Genomic DNA, 22,682 nt, shown 5'->3' on the forward strand with positions numbered 1-22,682 from the left:
GCCGCACTAGGTTAGGTAACTAGGTCTTGGGCAAATCGATCTTTTTCCATCTCTTTCTCTGCTGGGCATATTTTGTTGTCTTTCTAGACCCTCAGTCCATTCATCTCCTTGCCCTGCATGGTGCACATGTGTGGATTGTTTCAGCAGGCTCCTGGACCCCTGGCTTCTAGTTGGGTCCAGCCAGTGGAAAGACCCAGCAAGAGATCCGTCGGAGGGAGGAGGGCAACGTCAAGGACGCGAGTCTGGTGGCTCCTCCTTGACGGCTGCATGTTGGCTATATCCTTCTGAGGGCCACTGCTGTCAGGTGGTCTCTCCAGACAGTTCCTCTCTCTGAATTCTGGCAACTGCTCCTTCCCCTGGCTCCTTCAGGCCAGGGAGTGCTAAGGGGTCCCCAGGGTTCTGCACAATTCCTTGCTGGTTTCCATCCACCCTGCTCATACCTTTGCAAACACTTCCTTCATCAGATGACCTTCAGTTCCATGATGTGCACATGCCATGCCCTTTCCTGCCGGGACCCTGCCTGAGATATCATGTCAGCCCATTCCTGTGTACCCTGAGCCACTGGTCTTGTGCACTGGGACGGCTCCTCTGCAAAAGGGCAAGACACTGCCTGCCTGGGGGTTGGGCGAGTGTAACAGGAGGAGGCCTGAGAAGATCTCCACTCAAAAGGCTGTCTTTACTGCTCCACCACTTGTGTTCCCAGAAGGCTCCTTAGAATGCATTCTGCTTTCTGTGTGAGGGATTAGGGATGAGGTGGAGGCCTTGGGTAACCCAGAATTTCCAAACTGCCTCCTGCATGGCTCATAAACATGTTTTGGTTTGATGTCTTAAAAAAGAAATCATCAAGCATTTTAAAAATTGAGAGCCCAACAAAATCCATTTTTCTGGCCTTCTTTGGAAAACCCAAATATGTGGCAACCCTGGGTTGGTGCTCTTTGCACTGTGACCAAGTCATAGTTGAGCCCATTGGATGATGAGTGATGCGTTCTTCATTTTGCCAAATTTCTCTACCACTCTCTATTATCCCCTCAAACTATTGCTTGTTTTGGTTTCATCTCTTCATGGTGCTCGCACCAATGTTTTTATTTTTATTTTTCATTCTTTATTATTTCTCTTTCCCATATACTCTAGATTTGTTCTACTTAGATCCTTATAATTATCTGGGGAACTTATGTGTTGTTTTACCAGATTAGCTACCAAATAGCTGGGCTGTGAACAACATGGGACTTAGGGCTGCTAAATTTTGATTGAGGAGGTAGGGAAGAAGTGAAGAGGGGAGAAAGAATTTGGGGTAGCAAAAGAAATGGGCCAGAAGAAGTCTTACTCTTCTGAAATATAGAACTACATCCAGAAGCACATGAAGCTATTGTTTTAAAAAGCTTCACTTCGCACCTGGGTAATCGTTTTCACTTGTTTGGTCCCTGTTTATTTGTATTTGCTCTGGCACTTTCTAGAAGACAACTAGCAGGATATATTCAAGGCATCCGAAAATTTCATGTAGTGGTGGTGGGTGGAAGGGACATAATATTGAACACATTCCCCCTCTCCCTTCCTCCTTGTCTCCCTCTGCTGGAGGACTGAGGTCACCATTTCTTGATTTCACTGGGGACACTCAGCGAAGGCTGTGAGAGCAGATTCCGGAGTGGCTTGGTCGGCGCCCCTACTATGGACTGATTCAGGGCTAAAGGAAGAAAGTGGCACCTGCCTGCCCGTTGCTACAGATGCTGTGTAGCACGTGAAATGGACACAGAGCAGTTACTCAGAGCAGTCTGGTAGAGTAGGGATGGGATTGCTTACTCTTGCTTCAGTGAGCAACAAATATACTGGGAGAATTGGACATCATAAGAGGCAAATGAAACACTGAAATGGATCCAAGAATGGCACTGCAAAGGCAAGAGGCAACTCCAAAGCATTAAATCAATATTTGGATACAAAAGAAAAAAAAAAATCTTCTTACCAACTTCAAACAGTTTGGTGGCATTAAACTCCTCACTTCCCGCAAGCAGGCTCACTTCGGTGGCAGCTGTCCTGAAGGTGTCTTCAATTCCTAAACATAGACAGGGGCTCATTTTCCTCTGGTTATAGGAAAAAGTTGCTCCCCCAACTCCAAATAAAAAAAAAAAAAGCACCTGAACAAAGCCTTTTCTGTATTCATCACTATTCACTGGCAGAAACTGGCCAACAGAGGAAACAGTAAAAAACAGGTAGTAGAATATAAAATATATTAAAACCCCAGATACCATTTGTGGATGAAATCAGATCCAAATGTGCCTGAATGCATCCTGAGAGACTCGGTAGGCCTGGGGACAGGGCTTTTGGCAGTGGGGACACATGACAGGATGGCTGTCTGTCCGGTGGTGTCAGGATGACAAACTACATTGGAAATAGTAGAATGCAGTGGCTAATACTTTTGTCTTTAGGGACTGACTGCCTGGGTTCATTCAATACTACTGTGTGACCTTAGGCAAGCCATTTAACCTTTCTCTGTGCCTCAGTTTCTGCATCTGTAAATGGGGAGAACAAAATGACCCATTTGATATGGTTTTTTAATGGATTAAATGAGATATGGTAAGTGTTAGCATCTACTTTTTTCCCTTGATATTTGTCTAGCTCATTTTGAGGATGCAGCAATCTCTAGCCAAAGATCAGATAAGCCCAGATTCCAGGACTCTCAGTATTGCCAATGATGTTTCAGAAAGAATAAGGTGGGCTTGCCATTACTTGCTCTGAGGCTCTGAACCCAGCTTGCATTGACTACCCTCCCTGCCCCTGCCTCAATCACCACCTTCACCTTTATAAACAGGCATCCTGTGTAAGTGAAAGCAACAAGAGGGACATTTAATGGAGAGCCATGGTCTTCTCGCTGGGCAGGACTGGATTTCTTTTAAGGGGCAATCTCTGATTTCATTCACAGCCTCCCAAACTTATCTGTAGGGCTGACCTAGGAACAAATTTTTACAATGAAATCTCTACCAGGTCAGGTCAGGGACACTTTGCCTGTCCTGTGGTTCTTTCTGGTAGGACTAGGAACCAACACACCCCAGTAAAGAAAGAGTTCCCCCAAATGGAAATGCTTCATGCTTAAAGGGAGTTGGGAAAAGCTGGAACATCCAGGGGCACAAAGGCAGAAAGGATGGAAAGAGGGCAAGGAGATGAGGACATGTATGGACAGGGCTGCTTAACACTTTGCCCTAAGACGTGAGAATAAATGAGAAGGAAGCATTAAAAATGGTAGCAGGAAGAATCTTCCTCGGACAAGATACCTAAATCCACCACTTGAGTCTAGGATGCCAACTCTAGAAAAGAAAACAGCAGGCGAGCCTCAAATATTGATAGTAACTGCTGCTGCTTGCATCTACATGTGGCTGAGTCACTGTCCCTTTTTCCTGGTAGAGGCAGAGTAATTTAATGGTTGAGAACATGGGCTCTGGAATCAGGCAGCCCTGCATTCACATTCCAAACTGATAACTTGCTACTTGTGTAATTCCAGGCAAGTTAATGCCCTGTGCCTCAGTTTCCACAGCTGTCAAATGGGTACAGTGATAATACTACTACCTACTTATTTCATGAGCTTGTTGTGAGGATTAGATGAAATATTGCATGCAATATTTCACTTGATACAAAAGTACTCAGAAACTTCTTCGTCTTCATGATCTTCATCTCTTTCATTTCTGTCTTCATCATCATCTTCACCTTCATCTTATCACTGTCATCTTCATCTTTATCTTCATTCTCTTCTGCTTCATCTTCTTATCTTTATTAACATCCCCTTCTTCTTTTTCTTCTTCATATTCTCCTCTTCCTTCTTCACTTTCTTCTCATCTCCCTTTCCTCCTCCTATTATTTACGGACTTATTTTTACCCACTCACATGCCACTCCAACTCAGCTTTGTCATAACGAGCACAGTAAAAACCAGGAGAAGCATCCTGATGATCACCTCACTGTTTGAAATCCCTTTGCATGGCTGACATGGAGCCAGGAGACACCATTTCCTACCTTTCACCCACATTTTCTATACACTAACATACACATTCATTCCAATTTGACCCTTTCTCTTTCTTTTCCAAAACTCCTTTGCTCTTACACTTCTTTTTTTGTTCAAAAACTAAGCCTTAGGGTTTGAGAACAGAGGTCTAGGGGGAGGAAAAGGATATCTGGTGTTTGGGGTCAAATTTTCTGTCTCTGACATTTCCTTTAGATGAAGCCATTTGGAATGCGTGGTTTCTTAGAAAGGCCTAATTATTATTTCAGGCTGGTTATTCTATCTAGCAATAGAGAAAACAGTAAATGTAAAATTATGGACCAGAGGTTGGCAAAAATTTTTGTAAAGGGTCATATGGTAAATTATTAGGCTTCGTGGGTCACGTAAGGTTTTCGCTGCTGCTGTTGCTTCTTTGTTAATTTTATTTGCATACATTCCATGTCTACAAACAGAACACTCCCCCCCCAACTTCCTCCCTGCTCTCTTCTGATAATCTCTAGTCTACTGTCTCAGCAGATTTGCTATTTCTAGACATCTTTTATAAGTGACATCATACAATATTTATTCTTCTGTGTCTTGCTTATTTCACTGAGCATAATAAATTCAAGGTTCTTTCATATTGTAACATGTCTCAGAACTTCAGTTTTTCTTTTGGCCAAATAATATTCCACTCTGTGTATGTACCACATTTTGTTTATCCATTCATTTGTTTGGGGACACTTTTTTTTTTTGAGGAAGAGCCAAATTGCTTTCAACAGTAACAAAACTATTTTAGTATACGGAAAAATGTGTATTCAAGTGCTTTGCCCATCATTTTTTTTTTTTTTGTATGCTGTATGGTGGGGGTCACATTTCATTCTTTTTCCATGTGACTATCCTGTTATTGCAACACCATTTGTTGAATTTTTGGGGGGAGGGGGAAGTGCAAAGGCTGGGGGAATCGAACCCGGGTCTCCCACATGGCAGGCAAGAATTCTACCATTGAACTACCCTTGCACCGCCCACCCCACCCCCGCTCATTATTTTTTAATTGGGATGTTTGTTGTTGTTGTGTTTCTTTAAAAATGTGTGGGCCAATGAAAAACAAGTTGCAGGCTGGACTTGACCCATGGAATATAGTTTGACAACCGCTGCTCCAGAAAGACACAATTATTTTTAACCCCCAATATTATCTCTCACCAAATGCACAATGAGATTGGCTTTTTAAAATACTGACAATGAAGTAAAACATGCTAATTAATTGGCAAGTGGCCCCAGTTTGCTCTCTTGGGAGCCCTTGGTAACTCTCAGGCATTACTGAAAGGGTTAACTGTTGTGAATTTTTGGTAGATGGCTGTCCAGCCTCCCATCCTGGTTTCCTTATCTGACCACTAAATGTCTGGTTTAATGTCCTCTTGAAGGCACACACAAATCCTACATCAAAGGTCCAAATTAACTAGAGTCCTGCCTTTAAGTTCAGCAAGTACAACATGGCATTATCCTCTAAGTCATGGCTACTACAGTTGTGCATAAGACTCAGAAAATTTAACTTTTTATCCCTCAAGCTCAGGAACTGTCTTTTGTTGTCTAACTCTGGTCACAAGTCTTTCTGGGGAAACGGCTGTGTTTAAAAAACTTTTTACAAGCCCATTTCGATAATTTTAAAAATATAAATGAAAATCCTCCCCCTGAACTTGGAGCCATGCCCCTGTGTGCACCTACCTGGGCAGTTGGGGTGGTCGCAGGTCCTCGATTCCGTGGCTGTGCACGCGTAGCCACAAGACCGGGTGCGTTTCTGGTTGCCATTGCCACAGGTGACACTGCAGACAGACCAGAGACTCCAGTCACCCTCACCATCCATGGAATCTGGAAGGGAGCCGGGGAGAAGTCATCGGCCTTGCCTAAGAACCCCCAATCTTCCTCGTTGAGCAGCCCACAGTGACCCACTTCATGTGCTCGCTGTTGGAAGAGGCCACATGGCAGCTGCAGCCCAAAGGCTCCCAGCTCCAGCGGTCATCTCAGGGATCAGCTTTATGAAGGCAGGCGCTTTGCCTGAGGATTTGGGCCTTGTTGTAATCAGTACATGGCCAGCACCTGACCCCTTGAAGATGTCCCCAAAATACTTATTTGGAATGAATACATTTACAGAGCACGGGGCCATGGAGTACTAAGGTAGATAGTTTACAAAGACGACCACCATCCACTCCTTCCTTCCTTGTGCACACACATTCACTCATAGAATCTGTATCTCCTTCCCTAGAACCTGGGCTGGCCTTGTGACCTGCCCAGCTCTGACCAATAGAATGGAGTGGATGTGCTGGTCCTTGGCCTAGGCCTCAAGAGGGCTGGAAGCTTCCAACTTTTGCTCTGGACAGTCCAGGCACTGTGAAAAAGATCAGGCTAGGCCAGCGAATTACAGGACACCACACAGAATGAGAGGAGCCACACACAGGATCACTGAGAAATCAGAAATGTGAGTGAAGCCTTCCTGAACCTTTGGGCCCTGCCCAGCGGACAGGTGAATGCAGCTGCTGTGATGAGGAACAGAGGAACTTCCCAGTAAGCCCTGCCTGAATACTTAAGCCACAATCATGAGCAATAATAAACTACTCGTGTTTTAAGGTGCTGAGGTTAGGAGTGGTTTGTTATGCAGCAGTGAATAACTGATACATAGTTGTAAGGCCATAAACGGTTCTTTGAAATCATGACTCAACATCCACCCCAAAAATATTTACTGACACCCTATTATATGACAGGTACAATTCTCTATGTGGCCTATATCATTAAATAAAACTTTCAAAGATCCTTGCCCTGGTCGAACTAACATTTTAGTGGGAAGAGACAGACAATAAATCCACAAACAAAAAGAAATGAGTAAATTATATAACTTGTTAGAAGTTAAAATGAGTGGTATGGAAGATGGAAAAGTAAACCAAGGAAAGTGGGGCCGGGGGTGGGGGGGGGTGGGGTGGTGAGAGGTGTGAGTGAGGGTGGTACATTATCAGCACTAACTTTCTCTTCTTAAAAATAAGTCCCAGAGTGGTTGAGTGACTTCTCCAAGGTCATCAGGCCAACAAAAAGGAAGGCTTCGGCTATGGCGTCAAACCCCTGATTTTGAAAGCATTATTCTTTCTGCATGCACCTCCCTGCGTGGTAATTTCTCCTGATCACAGCTTCGGGGCCTCTGCCGGTGTCAAGCACACAGACGTAGGCATGTGCCTTGCAGGGAAGGGGTACTCTCCATTCATAACAGGGCTGGTGACTGCTATTACGTAAGCATGGCAAGCATGTAGCCCACACATGTTTCCACCTGAACCTCGGCCCTGAGCCAGCCTCCCCGGCTGCTGTTTACATGGCATTCACTGTAACACTTCTCAGGCAAACCCAGGGCCGCTGGGGCCTCCTCTGCCCCTTCAGTAGAGCCAGGAGGGCTGTGTCCCCTTCCCTAGCCCAGGGGGAGAGTTTGTCTTATAGCTCACCTGCCCCCAGAAGCCCCCATCCACTTCTTCTCCCTCCCCCAGGAGAATTGTTTTTAACTCTGATTTTCTTCTAAGGAACGCTTTTCCAACCACACAGCCAAGCAGATGTTTGAGACTGTATTGCCTTATGTGAGGGAATTGGGCCAGCTCCTTCATCTCTTTACCATCCCTTAGAACCAGAGACACAAAAGCCTAGTGAGGCTGGGGCTGTGGCTGTTCTCTCTGAGACCTCTGCAGTCCTGGGCCCAGCTGGCAGTCTTCCCAAGAACACCCAAGAAGGAGCCCGAGCCATTGCACACGGCCCCCTTGTCAGCGGGGGCTTCCAGGCACCATAGGCTACACCTGCACACACACACACACACACACACACACACACAACCACAGCCTGCACACAACACCACCACCAGAGTTTGTTAAACGGGACAAAGAAGTGTCATGAGTTAATATTATATTGTTTTCAGACACCATAAGTAGAGTTCACATCGCCCGTGAGGTGGGAACTAGCATAAGAAACAATCCAATGAGACCAAGTAGTGTCCTCCTTGGCTCAGCAAGGGCCATGGGGCCTCAACCTTCTAGACCTCTCCTGCAGCCCGTCTTCCCTGTTTCTGTGATGTAGAGAGCTGATCTGGGCATATATCATCCCCGAACTTTGAGCTTTTAGCATTAAACTATAAATCACTGTGGGACTTGTGCTGGAATCTCTGTATGAGGTCACTTCTTGTTTTTGTTCCTTGCAATTAAAATTATTAGATGTTAATAGTGGTTGCAGATTGCTTAAAAAAACGACTTCCCTAATTTCCCTCTCCATATCCACCCCCCTTGATTATATCCCTCTTGCACCAAACCCACAACTGGGCCAGGGGGCTTGCTTTGGCCAAAGCAAACACGGTGCAGGCAGGGGCTTGAAAGATGCCTGTGAATTCGGGTTCGCCCCTCTTGCTGTTGGGAACTTCCACCTTCACGCAGAAAGGCCAGGCCAGCCTCCTGGAGGGGGAGAGGCATGTGGAGCAGGGTCCTCAGCCTTCCCACCTGTCCCAGCTGTCCCAGCTATACCAGCTGTGGCCCATCACTAGGAACGAGGCCATCCTAGAGCTCCCACCCTCAGTCAAGCCAGCCTGGCCCAGAAGAATGGTCCAGACCACCCACAGAGCCATGCTGTCCTAAGTCACTCAATGCAGGGGCGGTTTCTTAAGCAGCAAGAGCTAACTGCTACAAATCTACTACAACTACAAAATCCTCCCTACAATTAGCTTGTTCTGTGGGTACCAGGTTCTGGAATCATTAAGGATTTATTATCCCATTAAGCAGCTTTCTTCATGTCTTTTCTTTAAATGCTCACAAAGGCATTTCTTTTTCAAACAGTTTTCATAGGAGCCTCTCAAAGTCAGGCACAGAACGTTTATTATAGAGTTATGCGGCTACTCATTTCTACTGGGGTACGTGATGAAATGACCTCCTGGGAAAAGTGTGTATGTCAGCTCACCGCCCTGCAGCCTCCACGGCAGCCTGGCCCAGATGAATGTTCCAGCAAAGGCCTTTCCCTTGGGGACTTTCTATTTGTTTAACGTGTTCGAAGGACAGAAAGGGAATTTCGGACTCTTAGACAAAAGCTTTTAGGGCAATAATACTTTCTCCCATAATAAAAAGCAAACATGCTCTCATTCACTCGCCTACCAGGGAGTGGTGCTCAGAGCAGAAACTTGATGTGACTAGTAGTAATTGCAAAGATAACAACGGTAAAAATCAGTCCCTGGGAACATTTATCTAGTGCTCTGACAGCCCCTATCTAAGAGATCAAAGAGCTCAGCGAGCGAAGAAAACAATTCACAGTGCACTGGGCTGAGAGCTAGGTTGCAAGGATGTCGTTTCACATTTTAAAGCAGGCATTATATAGTTCCAGGACACTAGAGCTCTGTGCCCAAGTTACAGTGTCGGGGGACCGAAGAGGCTCGGGTCCTGATGAGGCAACTGGGCAAGCCTCCACCACTAATTCTGAAGGATACCAGCTACTATTTATTGAGGGCCTGCTTTATCCAGCTGCCCTGCATAAATCCACTGATTTAATTCCTACAGTAACCCTGTAACATAGGTGGAAACAGCCTTCTTATATGGATAAGGAAACTGAGGCTCAGAGAGGGTAAGGTACTTACCTAAGGTCACACAGCTCAAACTTGGCAGAGCTGGGATTAGCTCTGAGGTCTGCCTGCCTTCACTCTATCTATCTGGTATTCCTGCAGCTTTGATTCAGGCCCAAGTTGGTCTACTGCTTTTCAGACACCCACTTATGTAGCCACAGTTCAACATTACAAACAAAAACTCCAGAAAGTCTCTCTGTGGGATCTTCTATTAAAACAGGACCATGACTAGCTGGAGAATTTCAAAGAACCACATTTCAACCCAAGTTACAATAAGCAGTGCAAACCTGCTTTGATGTATGCATGTTATTCTGAACAATTTGGGAAAAGGTGTAACTTCCACCTAATGGAGAAATATTTATTTAGACTCTTTTGCTCTGGGTTCCTTAAGTATCTCTACAGAAGATACTCAAAATGCCATATCTCAAACACACATTCCAAAGTTAAGCTGGCCATTATGTGGAACACATTATGTGTTTCCATAATCAGAAATCAGGTCTAACTCTTTTGTTATGTATTTTATAATTTATTCTAAAGATGCCATGATATTCTATTTATTTCTCCTAGGATTTTTTGAAGTGTCCTTTATTCACAAGCATTTAAATCCTTGCCATTAAAAATCCTAACCTTCGAAAACCTGAGCTCTTCAACCTCCAAAAAGCCCAGTTCCTGTGGCAATTTTAGCCTGAACCAGACAGGGCAGCCAGCACTTAGATTGTACTTAGACCTGTACTGCTTTGCCACAACACAAGCCTCGCTTTCCTGGGCTGGTTTGTTCTCTCCCTGGATCCTCTACAGCACCTGCACTGGGGTAAATACTTAGAAATTTCTCAATTATTTCCTGTTGGTTGAAATAAAAGGGAGAATTCTCAGCTCACCTGATGGTGTATGAATTCTGGAAATCACATGTCTCTAGTGGGCTATTCTGAAATGCAATGCTCACTTGCTCATTCTACAAATGCAACTGAAAACCTACAAGGAGCTTAGAGGCTCGCTACTCAAAGTGTGGTCTGAGGACCAGGTGTGCCAGCTTTGCCAGGAGCCTCATCAAAATGCAGACTCTCAGGCCCTCTCTAGACCTACGGACTCAGGAGATGCAAGTTAGCAAGATCCTCAGATTATCTGTGTGCGCATTAAAGCTTGAGAGGCACTGCTATAGATATTTTTAAAGGGACTCTTTATAAAGATTTTCTTTCTAAAATAGTATGCTGGTTTGAAGCTGTTATGTACCCCAGAAAAGGCCATGTTCTTTTAATCCATTCCTGTGGGGGCAGACCTATTGTGGGTGGGGCCTTTGGGTTAGATTATTTCCATTGAGATGTGACCCACCCCATTCAAGGTGGGTCTTAATCCTTTTACTGAAGTCCTTTATGGGAAGATAATAGATAGGAAAAGCTCAGAGAGTTTAGAGAGAAAAGCCCCAGAGATGCTAAGAGATGACCCATAGAGGCTCAGAGTGCAGGCCACTGGAACTAGGAGGCGAAGGCAATGAGACCCGGGAATGAAGGACCAGCAGACATCAGCCGTATGCCTTGCTATCTGACAGAGGAACCCTGGGTGCCAGCAGCCTGTCTTCCGAGTCCAGGTATCCTGTTGATGCCTTAACTGGGACATTTTCATGGCCTTAGAACTGTAAATTTTAAGTTAATAAATCCCCATTGTAAAAGCCAATCCAAATTTCTGGTCTATTGCATTTGGGCAGCTTTAGCAAACCAAAACAGACAGCGATTTTGATCTCTAATCTAATAATGGGGAAGTTACTAGGAGTTACTCCAAATTAATGGAGGCTGGTCATTCTCTCCTGACCCAGGGATGTTGTGAGATCCTGAAGCAGGGAGCTCTATGGGTATTTTGGCTCTAGGAAGCTTGGGGTGATGGTGGTGGAGGCAGCCACAGTAACTGCCCCAGTAGTAGGTAGTTCTATCCTCAGATCAAAGTGGAGGGGTCGTTCTTCACGTCCATGAACTGGGCAGAGGGTACTCTGTGAAAGCCTCAGCATGGAACGTTGTCTCTAGGAGTGGTCCTCAAACTTCAGTGAGCATGAGAATCTGCTGGTGACCGTGACTAAGGGAACATGAAAGACAGATTTCGGGGTTCACTCCTAGAAATTCCAATTCAGTAGATGGAGAGCAGATTTCAATCTTGGCTGCCCTTGGAATCACATGGGGAGTTTTAAAAACCACTGATGCTTGGGCCCCACCAACAACCCTAATTTAATTGGTCTGGAAAACTGGACAGAGCCATTTAAATAAAACTCCTCAGGAGCAACCAAGGATCTTGAAAGGTAGTTGTCAATGCATCAGGGCTTGTTCAAACAGAGATTTCTGGGGCTCACCTCAGAATATCTGATTCAGTAGTTCTGGCGTGGGGCCTGAAATTGTGCATTTTTATCATGTTTTCAGGTAATGCCGATGCTGGTGGTTGGAATATAGGGAAGGGTTAGGGGTCATGGATTGGCTTCTTTTTTATCACAAGCAACTAAGGGAGTTTGATTGAGGGTCTGAGCCCCACTCTTAGAAACACTGTTCTGTGTGCGCAAGGCAAATGGGCTGAGCCACAGACCCTGTATAATCACCAGTTGGCATCAAGGCATCCACTGTGTCTCTCTTTTTATCCAACAGCACTGAACTTTTCCTCTCATTCCTCTACCAATCTAAGCATTCATTTCTAGATGTGCTTTACTGTCCTAGGGCTGTGCAATATTTTGTCCAGAGAGGCAGAATAGAAGAGTAGTTAAGAGGATGGATTCTGGACCTAGATTGGATGAATCCCAGGTCTTGACTCTCCAGGTCATGTTGCTTAATTTCTCCAGGACTCAATTTCCTTATCTGTAAAATGGGGCACCTGTCACAGGCTATGTAGAGGACCTGGCCCATGGTAAATGCTATATAAGCATGGGCTCCTATTTGCAGTCTTCTACTTGGAAAAAATGAATAAATACTGGACTTCCTGTGAGAAAGCCAAGGTTTTCTGAGCCTCCTGGCTAGGACAGGTATGGTAGTTCTCTTCCTGCTGCCTTAGCATTTCATGGCATTCTTTTACTCCATTAGTATATTCTTCTCCTCTTCATCCACAGATGGATGAGATCCTCCTTAGGGAAGAACTGTGTCTCCCTCCATTTTTGGATTCCCAGCCCAGAGCACAGGGCCTACACAAGACATGCTCCCGATAAATGTTGGTTGAACAACCAAATGATATGGCTGGAGAAAATACTGTCTGGCTGTTTTGGAAGTCACCTAGAAACATCTATTAGTGGGCAGAAATGACTCCCCAACATACAACTGAGCTTTCTGCTGAATCCATGGGGCAAGGGGTGAGAGTGTAAATGGTACAAGACAAATCATCCTCATTATATACTGTTGACATCTAAGTCCACTGATGGTGAGGTCATGAGAACATGATTGGGGTGTGTGTGTACATTTACAAGACGTCAAACATTCTTTATGATTCCCCAGAAAGGCTGACCAGATGCTTGCAAAACCTGGATATTTCCCAGCTTCCCTGGCATCTAGGCGGGGCCATGTGACCTGGTCTTGTCCATAGAATTTGAGCAGATGTGATGTGTGAGGAAGGTAAATAAGACATGTGGGGGGTTAAGAGCATATGCGCCATCTCCAGGCTCCCTCTCTTTCCTTGGCTTCCAGTGGACGCTGGACATTTCATCAATAGCTTTCACCCTACAAACTGGTGGACATGCTCCAAGATGGAAGGAGCCTTGGTCCCTGAATGACTTAGTGGAGCTGTATTCTCCCTATCCTGTCTTCCACCTCAACTCAAGTGAGATATAAACTTGTATTATTATAGGTCACCAAATCTAGAAGTCGTCACCTCAGTTGTCCTACTATAAATACATGGGAAATCAGAAGTCCCAATTTGGGGTCTGACATTTATTAGGGAAGCCCTTACTTTCACAACTTGAGACATGCATCTTCGTAAAGAGTCCTGAGGGCTGGTCCACCACCGAGATCAAACCTAACTCAGCTGCCTGGTCAAAGGAAGCAGGTGCACACAGCTCTTTTACTAAATGGACTTTCAATATGAACTGTTACAGTAAGAAATCCAAGCAAGCTAATTTGGTTGTATCTTCATTTTAGAAATAAAACTAAAATAAGGTAGTTGTTTGGTTTTTTTTTTTGAAAAAAAAAAAGCAGAACCCCAAAGACTCCTAACTAAAACAAAACAAAACAAAAGATTATCTCCTAGGATAATTGGTATGATTTTAAAATTCTAGTCTTTCCAGAAAAACGTGGCCATTGGTACCTGTGATAGTTAGATTCAGTTGTCAACTTGGCCAGGTGAGCATACCTAGTTTTGTGCTGCGGACATGAGCCAATGGTACGTGCACCTCATCTGTTGCCAATTACATCTGCAGTCAGCTAGGAGGCGTGTCTGCTGCAATGAGTGACGTTTGACTTAATTGGCTGGTGCTTAAATGAGAGAACGCAATGTAGCACAGCCTAAGCAGCTCGGCATTCCTCATCTCGGCACTCGCAGCTCAGCCCAGGCCCTTGGAGATGCAGGAAGAAGTCACCCCGGGGAAAGTTGTTGGAACCCAGGGGCCTAGAGAGAAGGCCAGCAGAGATCACCCTATGCCTTCCACGTAAGAAAGAACCTCAGTGGAAAGTTAGCTGCCTTTCCACTGAAGAACTAACAAAATAAATCCCCTTTTATTAAAAGCCAATCTGTCTCTGGTGTGTTGCATTCCAGCAGCTAGCAAACTAGAACAGCGCCTCCTTGGGGCTTCTCCAGAACAAAAGCCTTTATGAGGAAGGCTTCATAGAAGACCAAAAGCTGCATAATGTTAAATGGGTTTTGTTTGGCTCCATGTCCCTTAGCCTCATCCTCTTCATTTATTCTCCCCATCAATTTTAAATTACTGAATGGTAAACTCACCATATTCTGGCTGCTCTTTGGTTTCAAAAGTCCGGTGGCCTGGAGCTGGACGGTCCCACCCCCTGGGGGGGTTGAGGAAATTGCTGTCATCTGCGGTGCCGTCGTACTTGTAGTCCTGGTCCCCGCTGTTGGCCCTCGCCAAGGAGAAGGACCTCTGCCACCAGGCCCGCCAGTCGGGGGACTGAACCGACCAGCTGGGCTTATTCTCTGGATGCTGATCTTTATCTGCTTCAGAGTCAGGACCGTCGACCACCTCTATGGTGACCTGAAGAATCCAGAACATTCCAGGGTCAAGGAGGAGTCGACAGCCCCTGGCTGCATGGCCCATGGAAGAACGCCTGACAGGGCAGAGGGAAATGGCGGCTGCTTCCTTCATGAAGGAAGGCTGAGAGTACCCAGTGATACAGAGAGGAAAACATCCTGGGATGGCCCAAATGAATTCCATGACTAGAAAGAACTGATGGGTACACCCTTGCACTGGGGGGAGACAATTCACTGCCAGGGTGTCTGGTTTACTGAAGACTAAATTGTGGGGGAGTCTATAATTCAAGGACTAAACATGTACCGTGTAGGTTCTTGAGGAGACAAGAATGATAATAATAAGCCTAACATTTACTGAGTACTAATTCTGTACCAACAGTGTTCTAAGTGCTTTACATATATTAACTTATTTAATACTCATAATGTCTTGGAAGCCTGGATCTACCTATTGGCCCCTATGGTGGATTATCTGCCAAGAAGGCCCCAGCAATCCCTCCCTTCCCTGTGTTTGTGGCCACTCTTCCCATCAGGTGGCAGAGCCTCCTTCCCCCCGCCATGGAATCGAGGCTGACGTGACTTGCTGTGCCCAACAGAACATGGCAGAAGTGACACAAATGACAAGACTTAGGAGGCCTCACAGCTTCTATTTTCCTACCTCTATGAAAGGAAGCCCAGGCTAGACCACGGCGTGAGGAGAGACCACGTGGGAAGAGAGGCCCCATGGATGCAAACCGAGGCGTCTCAGCCAGGAGCCAGCTCCAGGCCTTGGTCACATGCATGGCACCATCTGGGTCCTCTAGCTCCAGTCGGGTATTCATGGCAGATACCACATGGATAGGAGACGAGCCCTCCCAGCTGAGACCTGCTCAAACTCCCGGCTCAAGAATCAGGGGCAACTGAATGGTTATTGCTTCACACTATTATGCTTTGGGGTTGTTGTTAGACAGCAACAAATAGCGCTTTAAAGATAGAGAAAACTGGTACATTGGGGAGATAATATCCTACCCAAGGTCACAGAATTAGTAAGTGGCAGACCCAGGTTGCTCTCATCAACTCTGCCACTGTCTCTCAAAAAGATAATTGACAGAGGCACCGTTCCCTCGGGAAACCAAAGGAGCAAAGAAGCCACAGGTACTGGTGTTGGAACTGGATGCCACAGGGTGTGGAGGCCTGCAAGCTCAGGGTTCTCAAAATCCAGGCCCTCCTAGCTGTGATTTTCATTCATCCCACAGCCCAGGCCAGAGCCAGGGGGGACACACTCCTTAATGGGACTGCAGGGTCACAGCAGACAGGCCCCGACCATGGCTAGAACTTGCTCTCGGATTTACGGAGCCTCATTTTGCAGTTTGTCACAAGGCTGGCAGAAGGCAGCTACTTGGCTACAAGAGACACTCAACTCAGAGAAACTTCTTTAAAAAACATAATGAAAGACTCTCCGGGTTCCTTTGGCTATCACACTGTTCTTGCAACACCTCCTGGATGAGTTATGCGTAAATGAATCAGACACATGCACTCCAAGTAATCAGTGCAAGATGTACTGGGCAGATGCAGTTCCAGTTTTGCCCGAACCTAACATCTGAGACAGTTGCCGAGATGCTCTGCCAAGCTGCACTGGGGCGTGCCCATCCCTGAGAAAAACAGCCCCTTCCTTTTGTGTTAGGGATGGGGAGGTTTCCATCCGGCTCACTTTGATATTCAAAACAAGTTACCCATCCGATGGTGGGTTTGAACTGCCCTCTGGCGTGGTCCAGACAAAGTCAAGGATGCAATGCCAGAGTTAGACTCAGGCCGCAGCAGGCCCCATGCACCTTCCCTCTCTGGCATGGCAGGCCTGAAATGAAGCCGGTGGCTTTATCCCACGCTACCATCATTGGTGCAGACTTGTAAGTATCCCTTGTGTATAAATCACTATGGAGCTTTTTAGTGATTCCCCTGCAAAGGAAAAAACGGAGGAAAAGGAAAACAGCGCACCCCACATCTTTTATTGCTGTTGTTTGCTGGAACCGACGGTGGTTGGAGAGAGATGGTGACGGGAGGGTGGGGATCCACATGCAATGTTGAGAGGACAAACATGGGATTGGCGGGCAGGACAGTGACTGGGTAGTGCTGAGAGTTTGGAGACAGGACGCTTCCCCTCCGCCTGCAGACAGAACAACTGAGCTGCAATAATCCTCTGCAAGGCTATTAAGGATCTTGGAGGGGAGAGGCTGCCAAGAGCCTGGCAGGCCTGCAATTATGGTAATGAAATCAGTCTCTGGTTAGGAGATAAGGGGGAACATGCCCAGCAGTTTCGGTATTCCATTTGTATTCAGACTGGAGTCAAAGGGATTGCCTAAACAAAACGTGCCCTGCAATTTCTCCAAGCCAAGAATAAAAATAATTTCATGTTGCAAGCTATTACCGTCAATATGATTTTTTTTTCCCCTCTTCAAACTACTGCTCAGATCCAAACAAAATAGATCTGTTGCCCTGGCCAGACAATGAGTAGCAAAATACAAATTTTCTCCAAAACCTCTATCAATGACTAAATCTCAACAGCTTAGAGTTTTCTTTTTTCCCTTTAATTTCTAGCCACTGCCCCAACTGAATTTAAAAAAGGGAGTTAAGGCTTAACATGTACAGAGTTTCTATTTGGGACAATGGAAAAGTTTTGGTAATGGGTGGCGTGATGGAAGCACAGCATCTATAAGCATAATTGACAGCACTGAATTATATATTTGAGTATGGTTAAAAGGAGGAAATTTTAGGTTGTAGATATGCTCCTGGAATAAAACAAATTCTAAAGATCCATGGAACTGCACAATACAAACAGTGAACCCTAAGTTAAACCATGGACCATAGTCAGAAGTGCAAATACAAAACTGTGCTTTCCTCAGCTGTACAGCACAAATACAAGAGTTCATACTAGGGTGGTATTTGGGAATCCTGTATGTTATGCACGATTGTTCTGTTAACCCACAATTTCAACTTCTCTAAGTTAAAACAAAAAAACAAATACCAACAAAAAGCAAAATAAGTAGAAACCTTAGGATCCACCCTTCCCTGGAGTTAACAATGTAGAAACCTCATACTGACATCAAACGAAGCAATCTAATCCTGACCCTGAAATTTCATAGGCATCTAATTAAAAAGACTTAATGAACAGAATCAATGACCTCTGAAATGGCAGGAATTAGTGTTCTATTTCCTATCACTCTCAATCTATATTTATGTTCGTTAGGGTAAAAAAAAATCCTTTTATAAGGATGTCTGGAACAATAATTGACGTGATGAGCTGAAGCTGTGGTTGTGAGCTCAGCAGGTTTCCAAGCTGATAAAGACTGTAGACCTTGCTTTCCTTTCCCATCCTGAATGCACATAATTCAAGTGTCTTCATATATTTGTTTCTTCTGGACTTTTCAACACCACAAATAAAGATAGTAAAAGGAAACTTTTCCAAAAGCCCCAAGTCCATCTTCTAGCAGAATCTCCCCACATCCAAGAAACAGAATCCAAAATAGGTACCAATTGGGAGAATTCTGTCGGAAGCAGAAACTGAGAATAACATCCTTGGCAATTTCACGAGCTTCTTTCCTTCTCTTGATCATTAAAATATTTACCAGACATTAAAACTCTTTGTTCTTGTCCTGAGAACCACTTCCGATAGGAAAACTAAGACAATCTTCAATGTAACTGATGGTAAACTAATGACACTGAAGATATAAAAGCTGCGTCCTTTTGAAGACGCCAGCATGTCCCTGTGAATGGTAGAGTAGGCGGGCACTGGTCCCTATTTCCCAGAGAGAAACGCGAGTCCTGAGAGGTGAAGTGATTTCCTTGGGAGCACACAGCGTCCGTCCGGGGACAGGAAGACGGTCTCTGGGGAAGGTTCTGGCTGCAGATTATGTTCCCCTCCTTCCTTGTCCATCGCCACAGAAAGACCAGGAAACGGATCCATCCTCTCCGAAACCCCCTCCTCTCAGATCCCTCAACACTGTGGAAGCAACTGTGGCACCCACCGCCCACTGGGTCCATGGCTCTAGGACCTGCAGCTGCCCTTCCAAGCATCACTGCTCTTTCCATACGAGTTAGGCCTAATTTTTCAAGGCACAGAAACTGGCTTGGAGAATTCAGGTTCCCAAGGGGTACAGCAAGGAAGGTGCTGAGCTGAGACTTCAAACTAGGTCTCCTGAGGGCCGATGATTTCATACAAGCTTCTCTACCGTCTCTATACCCACGGTCACCACCAACCGGCCTCTGCCAACGTGGGGACGCTTACCACGTCTTTTTCCCCGTATTACGCACTCTACGTGGGTCTCTCTGACTCCCAAGAGGTACGTTATCACTCCTCTTTTACAGACAAGGAAACTGAGGCACAGAGAGGGTGAGTAACCTGTGGGAGGACACAGAGGCCAAGACTGGTCCACTATATGGTGATGCCCAATCCCATATGCAGCTTAGTCTGACCCTGTCACTCACGCTTCTGACGAGGACGCATCTAAATCGGAGTCGTACGGGATAGACCCTGTGGCGTGTGGGGCCGTGTCCTGGGCACAGAAGTTTCTCAGCAACTACCAAGCAACACCTGTTGTTCCGAAAGTATTTTAGAGAAAAAGGAGGGAGCTGGGAATCTGAAGTTAAAGCACAGACAGCATTTATAGCCCTGGCCAACTCATCTGATTCTATCTTGTGGCACTTAAGAGACCTACAGCCATGCAAATAAGTCTGTGCAAGGGAAAGAAAAAGGCCTTTAGATAACTGCTGTTAAGGCCTCTTCAAAGCAGAAAGAAGTAAGTATATTGGTTGAAATGAATACTAATCTCAGCCCGATCCAGAAAAGAGAAGGTTCGATTGTGAATAGCTACTGTACTAATGATTCCATGCAGTAAGTCTAATAATGAGTTTATTTAAGAGATTTTTGTCTTTGCTATCTGACCATCAGCTGCAGACCAAAAGACCCAGCCAATGACGCTGGAGTTCAAGTCTAATTTCTCCTAGGGAATTTGTGTTTTTCCCAAATGATCTTTTTTTTTATTATGTTGTTTTAGATTTAATATGGAGAAGTGGCTCTGGAATTTAAGGCTCTTTCTTTCTATTTTGTGCACTGTTTGTTTTTTCCCCACTCACTGCCACAGCCTGAAGTCGGCTTTAAGATGGAGTCTAATTAACTTAGAGAGGCACTGGATTCAGGGGGGTAAAATAAAAAGCTCTCCAGAAGCAGATGTGGCCCTTTTTTTAGGATTTCCCTCCTTACAAGTCAAGAGGCCAAAGAGGGATGTGGCCCCTTTGCACAGGCTTAAAATGTCCCTTGGAGAGGTGTGGGTGGCTTCGGGGGAGGGCGGGCGGGCCACGCCCTGGAGCGTGGGAAACATTCCCAGAGCCTGGAGGGGCTGGGGCGGGGAGGGGGCGTGATGGTGAGGGAGAGCGTATCACATTCCCAGTCAGCTCCCAGCCCCCGCTGCTGCGGTGATAACTAGGGGCAGACTGCCAGGGGAGGGGAGAAGCGAGGCCAGCGCAGTTGGCAACGGAAGGCGAGCCACTGGTGTGCCCCTTCACCTGTCTCCACTCTGCTGCCCAGCGAGGGAAAACGCTTTGAGGGGCCTGCGGGGGCCAGAGGGGCTGCCTGCTTCACTTAGCCGCCCTGTGTCAAATCAGTGGATTTCAACAAAAGAGCACTGCCGTACAGAAGGGGCGAGGGCTGCCAGCACGGAACCAGTCACCCTCTTTTAGAAAGCACCTCATCTTTTCAAGGACCACCAGGGAACTGATTTACTAAAGTGCAATGGTGCATGAGCCCGCTGCAGCGACTGCCCCTGTGTGTGTGTGTGTGTGTCTGGGTGTGAAAGTGTGTCTGTGTGTGCGAGTGCAGTGTGTCTGTGTGTGTGTGTGGGCACACAGGCATGCACACTTATATGCAGAAACAGGGGCAGCAGCTGCTTCTTTCTTTCCTTAAATATCTTTTTGGGAGACAACACTAACCTTTTGTGGTCTCCTGGAAGCAGAAGGCCAGAAAGGCAGCTCGATTTTCTTTACTCTAGGGCCAGCAGGTCATCAGATCAATAAAGCATCCACCACCCCATGTACCGCCCGTGGAAAGTGGACGGACGCAGGGATTGTATGCAGCGGAAAGAGGGTGACTTGACGGAGCAGGGGGCAAAGGGCAGTCCTGCCACAGTCTTTAGGGCGTACTGACTTTAACCATAGCTGGGTGGTAGCTGCATTAGTTTCCAGTCCATTCTGCCAATACCTCTGATATTTGGAACTGCAGAGAAACCTGTTTTCTTGGGAGTTGTGATGCTCTTTGCTGTCCAAGGGATAATTCAAGAAAAATAAGGGGACCTCATAGGAGTGACCCTGTCCCTAAAAGCATCCCTTTGGGAAGGACCACCTGGAGGTAAACTTTTTTCCATGCTGGGTCAGGAGTAAGACAACGTGGGAACAAAGCACTGCCACTGTTCACCTGTTCTACATCTCCATAAGCTTGTGGCTTGGAGTGTCAGAGGAAAGTAGGACAAATTATTTCTTCTTGCTTCATATCTGCAGCGACACCTGTTTGACAGCCCATGGGGAAGCTGAATTCTATCAAAATCCAAGAGGCTTTGCCAGAGAGAATCTCCTGCTGGGCGCATCTGCAGCCTAGTATGGCCTTTTCATGCCTCATCCCACATTTATCCTCTGCCCCTTCATCTCACTCTGTGTTCTGTCCACACCCAGAGACTCCAACAGCCCCCTCTCCCCTCAGGAAGCCAGGCGGAACTGTCCAAAGCATTCTTTACTTCCCATTTGGCTAAACAAACAGCTTATTATGATGAAAAATGAATTGCAATCTTGGCTGCTCTGCTGAGCTCATGCACAAATCCATGATGCAGCTGGTAGCAGGGTCAGCTCTTCATGGTTGCCCTTTTCTATTTTTGGATAAGAAATCTGGGTTCTCCAGTCCCGTGGATACCAACTGCTTTTGCACTGCTGTTCTTCCCTAACATTTAGGTAATACTTAAGAACAGGCACAAATGGGATCAGGGTTGGGTACGGGGGTTTCCAAGCTGATTGTTTTGTCTGGGAGGGAGAAAGGGGATCCTGAGAAATGCTGCTCTGTTCTTAGGTGTAGCACCATGCTTTCAGTAATGTTTCTGTGAGGGGATCTCTCCCTACAGCCCTCCATTCCCCTGCATCTGGGCATTTGTTTGAAATTTAAAAATTGGTCATTGTTAAATCAATTACACTGATGGCTCAGTTCTCAGCATTAAGTCTCACAGTGGCATTTCCTTGCCTCTAGTGAGCATAAAAATTGTTTTGGTCAGGGCCTAAGCACCCTTGGCATGAGGGCTGGTTGGTTCTAGAACCATGCAACCTTTCCACGATGAAAAAAAATGACTTCCTGTGGATATAGGTAGAAGGTCAAGCAGCAGTTTGGAGGATACTCGCAGCTTTCTTGCCCATCGACGTTTGCCCCAGTGGGTCCTCTGTTCTTTATCAGAAGCCACATGGTCAGTTCCTGGAAAAAGGGCACTGGAGCCAAAGGCTTATTTTTCCAATTAATCAATTAGAACAACACAGGACGCATGAGAAATAGTAAATGGAGCATGAAGGGATTTCTGTGTCTGGACTGTCAGAACAACCTCCTAAACCTGTTTCACTTCTGCTTCACTGACACCACTTTGCCCTGTCTCTTTCCATCTGCTGAGATCTACCTACTGTGTTTCCATGACGCGCCTGTCCCTGTCCCACGTGACGGCCAGGATCCTCACACCTGCACCCTTCCCTCACTTGCCCTGGGAGGCACTGGAGGAAAAGGGCCTTACAGTGTCTTATGTGCAGTAGGGACATCTGTCAGCTACCATGACACTGGAGCTATGAGCAAAACAACTCTGAACAGAGAAACCTGATTTAAAATATTGTCATGCAGAGGCCACTGGTCTTGAGAGAGAGAAACAGTTAACTTAATTGAGGATCAATTACTTAGGTCAATT

The 22,682-nt window shown here is 46.0% G+C and overlaps 2 protein-coding genes across 2 annotated transcripts in view; one reads left to right on the forward strand and one right to left on the reverse strand.

The window, feature by feature from the left end:
• The window catches only part of TASP1 (taspase 1), a 490,143-nt gene that overhangs the window by 455,512 nt on the left and 11,949 nt on the right, over positions 1–22,682 (forward strand). The window lies entirely within an intron of this gene.
• The window catches only part of ISM1 (isthmin 1), an 82,171-nt gene that overhangs the window by 4,303 nt on the left and 55,186 nt on the right, over positions 1–22,682 (reverse strand). Inside the window, exons 3-5 of the mRNA XM_077115161.1 lie at positions 14,473–14,737; positions 5,685–5,828; positions 1,958–2,047 (exon numbers count right to left, since the gene is read on the reverse strand). Coding sequence (XP_076971276.1) covers positions 1,958–2,047; positions 5,685–5,828; positions 14,473–14,737 — 499 coding nt within the window. The remainder of the gene's footprint in view (positions 1–1,957; positions 2,048–5,684; positions 5,829–14,472; positions 14,738–22,682) is intronic.

The sequence above is a fragment of the Tamandua tetradactyla genome, chromosome 1 (genome assembly GCF_023851605.1).
Source record: "Tamandua tetradactyla isolate mTamTet1 chromosome 1, mTamTet1.pri, whole genome shotgun sequence".
NCBI classification, from domain to species: Eukaryota; Metazoa; Chordata; class Mammalia; order Pilosa; family Myrmecophagidae; genus Tamandua; species Tamandua tetradactyla.